General features: G+C 35.5%; 1 protein-coding gene across 1 annotated transcript; it reads left to right on the top strand.

The window, feature by feature from the left end:
- Positions 1-595: 595 nt before the first annotated feature.
- LOC101302541 (G-type lectin S-receptor-like serine/threonine-protein kinase At1g61500-like) lies at positions 596-5812 on the top strand. Its single transcript, XM_004295840.1, is given in 8 exon segments — positions 596-1334; positions 1337-1936; positions 2026-2133; positions 2490-2647; positions 2744-2954; positions 4884-5121; positions 5207-5357; positions 5513-5812. Coding segments are annotated over 8 exon segments (2505 nt in total).
- Positions 5813-6140: the final 328 nt, after the last annotated feature.

Below are 6140 nucleotides of genomic sequence, written 5' to 3' on the forward strand. Positions count from 1 at the left end.
ATTTTCACCCAAAAACAGATGTTAGTAGAATTCAAGGGCAAGTCCCTGGTTCTTAAAGGTATCATAAAATGGGTCTTATAACATAAAAAATTTAGTGGTTTGGATTGCATTAGCACTCAGCCTTGTTGCTTCCAATCACATTATCATTCTTCTCCAGTTATGACATCACTCCTTTGCAAAATCACTAATTTTTTTGTTCTAGAAACCAAAAAGATTTAGTGCCTTGCAAGTCTTGGTTCTTAAGAATGTTCATCTTTTGAATTTCTTCCTACGTTTTCTTATATTCATCATCAGCTTCCTTCCTGTATTCTATCTGTGGTCCAGAAGAATAGTATCAACTTGATTCTTATCGAGTGTTATTGTCTTGGAACATGTAGTGTTGAATTGTATGATTTCTAGAAGGAGCTTCAGTCTTCAAACTTGTTTGCCATGACTTTGAAAGCATTGGTAGAACTATCACTGAACTTTGTTCATTACCTGGTCTACACTTTGTTGTGTGTGGCCTAGGTTCTTTAGTACTTCCACTAGCCAAGCTATATCTATGAAACAGAAACAAAATTGACATTGTTCTTCAGCGAGACATACTGGGGTTGGGATGCAACTGGATAGTGGTACTTTGTTTTTCTTATTCATTGCCAGTTTGCTTCCATCACAGTATGGCGCTGAAGTATATAACATAACTCCTTCACACCCATTAGTAGAGGGACAAACTCTAGTCTCTCCTGGCCTAAGATTCGAATTGGGCTTCTTCACTCTAAACAGTGCTGCTAATAAGTATGTGGGGTTGTGGCACAGAAGTATTTTTCCTCGTAAATATGTATGGGTGGCTAATAGAGATATGCCTATTGCAACTACAGACACTTTGGCTACTTTGAGAATTGGCAGAAATGGGAGTCTTGAGCTTGTAGATGGGAAGCAGAATTCTGTGTGGTCAACCAATGCTACCGTACTGGTTTCATCATCTAGTACTAGTTCAGTTGCTGCATTTCTTTCAGATGATGGAAACTTTGTAGCCAAAGATGTTGTTAAAGCTGGTCAACCAATATGGCAGAGCTTTGATTATCCTGGTGACACTATGCTACCTACCCAGAGGGTTGGATACAATTCTAAATCTAAATACAGCAGTTTCTTGACTGCCTGGAAAAGTGAAAGTGATCCATCTAGTGGGATATATACAGCTGAAGAAGGGCGGGCAACAGAGATGCCACCACAAGTGATCATTCGGGTCAATCGATCAACTCCCTTCTGGAGAAGTGGGCCATGGGACAAATCAAAGTTCATCGGCGTGCCAGATATGGATGATCGATATCGTAGTATTTTTGAACTAGAAGATAATGTGGAACAGGGAACACTATATTTCTCATTAAGCTATTTGACACTCATGCAGCATATCTAGACATCTCTTCACAAGGAAAAATAAAGCTTATGTATGCAGACAATGGTAGGAACTGGTCACTCTACTGGAAGGCACTAGAGAATCCATGTGACAAGTATGGAGCGTGTGGCCCTTTTGGGATTTGCAAAGCTTCTGAATCTACAATCTGTAACTGTATGAAAGGGTTTGTGCCAAAGTCACACCAGAAATGGAGTAAGGGAGACTGGACGGGAGGGTGTGTAAGGAAAACCGAATTGTCCTGTGACAGACAAACAACAAAGAGGTCAGTACCATTGCAAGGAAAACAAGATGATAATGATGATAGGTTTTGGAAGATAATAGGGGCAAAAGTACCAGATTATTACGAGTATATGACATCTTTCAGTGCTCAATACATGCCCAATGAATGCAAGACGCGGTGCTTAAATAATTGTTCTTGCTTGGCTTATGCATATGTTAATAATATAGGGTGTTTGGTCTGGTCCAAAGACCTTATAGATATACAGGAGTTCTCCATGGGAGGAGTTGATATTTATATTCGCGTAGCAAACAAAGAACTAGGTAAATGATAACAATGCTTGCAACACTGTAATAGCGCTTATTCATCTTCTTCTAATTTATGCATGTTTTCTCATTGTATTCATTTGCAGGTGAAGGAAAACCAATTAAGTTGATTGCCAGCCTTACAGCTATTGGCTTGATAATTATCTTGGCTGCCATAGTGTTTGCTTTGCACAGATTGCGGTCTAACCAAAAGAGTAAGAAAATGAGATAGAGGAGATTAATTATTTTGATGCATTATCACGTTTATATGTATCTCTTTGAAGTACTAAACTACTAATCAAATTAGTATAACTTCCCTGCAGAAATTTATAAGATCAAGCATATATAGTTATAGACCGGTTGATCCATTAACTTTTTTTTTTTTTAGGTTCGGGCAAAGATGCCCGATTAAAGATTATTATTGATAGATATTTGATAATACATCGAGGGGGACATATAGCCTGAATCTCGTGTCATAGAACAACCATAACTTTTGTTGCTTTAATTTGATAAGGTGTTTGACGCGACGGTTATACTTGCAAATTAACAAAGCTTCTTTTTGTATGAACAGAATCAGTTCCAACTTCTAGGGACACTCTTCGAGAATATATCGGAGAACATGATTCACCAGAGCTATTGATATATGATTATGATACAATGTTAACTGCTACAGATAATTTTAGCATTACAAACAAACTCGGGCAAGGAGGCTTTGGTCCTGTTTATAGGGTACTTGTTTGTTTACTTGCGGGTAATATAGCACTGTAACTTCAGGTAGAACAACACTAACATGAACACCCTGACTAATTTCTAGACCGTGTATAGGGTATACTACATGATGGGAAGGAAATAGCTGTAAAAAGACTATCTAGTAGCTCAGGACAAGGCATTGAAGGGTTCAAGAATGAGATGATGTTGATCTCCAATCTTCAACACAAAAATCTTGTTCGGATGATGGGTTGCTGTGTTAAAGAGGATGAGAAGTTACTGGTTTATGAGTTCATGCCAAACAAAAGCTTGGATACGTGTCTGTTCGGTTAGTTTCACTGCCACTTTATGATAGTTGCAGTTTCTTATAGTGCTATCATTTGAGTCTGAAAGTATAGAATGGAACAAAATATGGAAGGATTGAATATGTAGATTCAATTATTTATCAAATCGAAAGCAATAGACACAAAAACACAAGGTTTGTTAACAACAGTGTAAACCTCCCTCGAGGAAATGCGAGACTTTTAAAGTAGTCCACACTAAATCAAATCCACTATAGAGTAAGAATGATTACAGATTTATTAAGTAGTGATATTCAACACAATCACTTTACTAGTATTCCAAACTAACTTGACCTTACAACTAATAATCATATTCTAACTCTCGTTGAATCTGATACGGATATGAAGGAACTGAACACGCCTTCTTTTCTTTTCAACTTCACTGATCTCAATCACTTATGCAAATGAATAATGAAGATCATATCAAACATATGAGAGATGACAGAAATAGCATGAACACAATATCAACTCATAAGCAATGTATCAAAGCTTTTTTCTATTCTCTAAATCTCTGTCTTTTCAGTTTCTCAAAAACTTATTTATGGAGAAGAGACTTCTCCCCCTCAGTTAATGCACATCAACACATAATGATTTGTTTAAGAGAATCACAACAATATGTCAACTATCACTTTGTTTTGATATGAAAAATATATCAATCAACTAATCTACTATAATTTGGGAAAACACAATTTTTCCAATTTAAACCAAAGTCATTTTAGGCAGACAAGATATTTTCCAAAACAAATGCATCAGAGTTTAAAACAAATCAATCATAGACAAATATATCTTTTATTTGAGAAACTCATTTAATGCAGCATGTAATCACATAGAACATAATTAGAAAATCATGAATGTTATGTATAGTGATTTATCTTGATTGAGATCAAAGCCGTGAATCTTCAATCCTCTTTCAATCCTTGACAAATTCTTTATCACTTTGATTTTGCTATCTTCAATGCAATATCCTGTCAAAAGAATACACAAGATAAATATAAATCTTGATATCACAATCTGATAGTAAATGAAGGAATTTCTAATCACATTAGAACTTCTTTCCTTACTTATTAGCATAGCAAAATATAGAGAATTTAAATCCAATATTAATACTAATCAAATTAGAATTAATAAGGAAGTTCAATTAGATATTCATGCACATAAAACCTAATCACAATAGGTTTCCTTATTTTCCCACACATACAAGTCCTAATCAAAGTAAGACTTATTTCCAACGTAACAGGCTAGCTAGTTATATAAGATAATTCTAATCCAACTAAATCGGAATTAGTGATAGAAATTATCATATCCAACTAGGGAACACATGAATCATGTACATACACGGCATACTAGCATTTTGTTTAAGAATGCCAACATAAATATATACTAATAGAGTCTAATAGTAATTGTTGTCTCTGAGCTCTTTAAAATATGCCGAACTTTAGGGACCTTGAAAGAGAGACTTTACATATATATAATTAGGGTTTTAGAAGAACTGCAAAACCTTGAGAACTATATTCGTCGAGTTTAGAGTTTAAGGTTTAGGGGCTTACTAAAGTAAAAACCCAATGTTTAGTGTAGGAATAGGTATAATTTGGCAATATATTTTAGAATTAAAACTGTTTACTAAGCACTAACAAAAAGGTCCTAGTGAATTCACATGAACTAAAATCAATGGCATTCTGCATCAACCGCTGGATGCATGTTTATCTATACATGGTGCATTTCCTACACTGCTTCCTAACCATTAAAGGCTAGATTAGAGTTCTATGTTTCATCAGATCGAGGACAAGGGATAGAAGTTTCGAAGTCTGTTGATGAAAATTATTTTCATCTTATTCATTATTGAATAACTGAATGCATTGGAAATATGAATAACATTGCTGATCACATTCTAATGGGCGTATTAATTATTTCATTAGATCCAATGAGGAGAGGAGAGCTTGACTGGAAGAGACGCTTTAATATTATTCAGGGTGTTGCTAGAGGACTTCTTTATCTCCATCATGATTCATATGTGAAGGTAATACATAGAGATCTAAAAGTCAGCAATATTCTCCTGGATGAAAAAATGAACCCAAAAATTTCAGATTTTGGATTGGCCCGAATAGTTGAAGGAACATGGTGTGTAGAAAATACTCAGAAGGTAGTGGGAACACGGTAAGAATCAGTTCTTTAAGTTACATGGTAATTTTCTTTAAGCCAGAAACTAGTTTTGATATTAATTAATGAGTTTTCTACACAGTGGCTATATGTCTCCAGAGTATGCCATGGGTGGTATGTTTTCCGAAAAATCTGATGCCTACAGTTTCGGGGTTTTGCTGTTGGAGATTATTAGCAGCAACAAGAATAACAGCTTCTTTTTGTATGACCAACAGCAAGGGTTTCTAGCCCATGTAAGTTCATATATCTTACAAGCTTCTTTTTATCTCGATGTAAGATGGTGAGTTTTATTAGCTGTCAAGCTATGTTTATGTTGTATATCTTAGTGATATGGAGCTGATACAGCAGGGTCTTCACAATTCTTGACAAAAACTCTGATTTCTTTTAGGCATGGAACTTGTGGAATGGAGGTAGGGGATTGGAATTGGTAGATGAAGTATTGGGTGATTCATATTCCTCATCAGAAGTACTGAAATGTGTGCATATCGGGCTTCTTTGTGTACAAGATAATGCTGCGGATAGACCAACCATGATCGATATAGCTTTAATGCTAAGTAGCGAGAAAGATGGTTCCCAGCCTAAGAGGCCTGTATTCACTATCCAAAACTCATCTTCTCATCCTCAACTGCATTATGAACATACTAGTTCCTCCACGAATGGTACAATTATGGTGATTGAAGGACGATGAGTGACAGCAGATTTTTCCATCAAAATGCATCGACTTTTGGTCGTTGAGAAGGTTTTCCTTTTGCTAATTTTCTCCAGTGAGTTAAGGTTCCCAGAAGTAGATATGGCCAATGCAAGCCCTTGATTGAATACTTTTACACTTGCATATATTGACCTCGTTTTTTCAGTGTAATAAACATTGTACGTGATCCTTAATTGAGATTGTAGAATATTTGTAAATATTTACTTTCCTTGTATGTGTAGGTTAAATATTTTTGTATAGATGTAGGAGATATATTTCCTATTAACACTACAGTTGTATCTCTATATAAACCTCCAATATTGAGAAG

The sequence above is a fragment of the Fragaria vesca genome, linkage group LG3, assembly GCF_000184155.1.
Source record: "Fragaria vesca subsp. vesca linkage group LG3, FraVesHawaii_1.0, whole genome shotgun sequence".
NCBI lineage: Eukaryota > Viridiplantae > Streptophyta > Magnoliopsida > Rosales > Rosaceae > Fragaria > Fragaria vesca.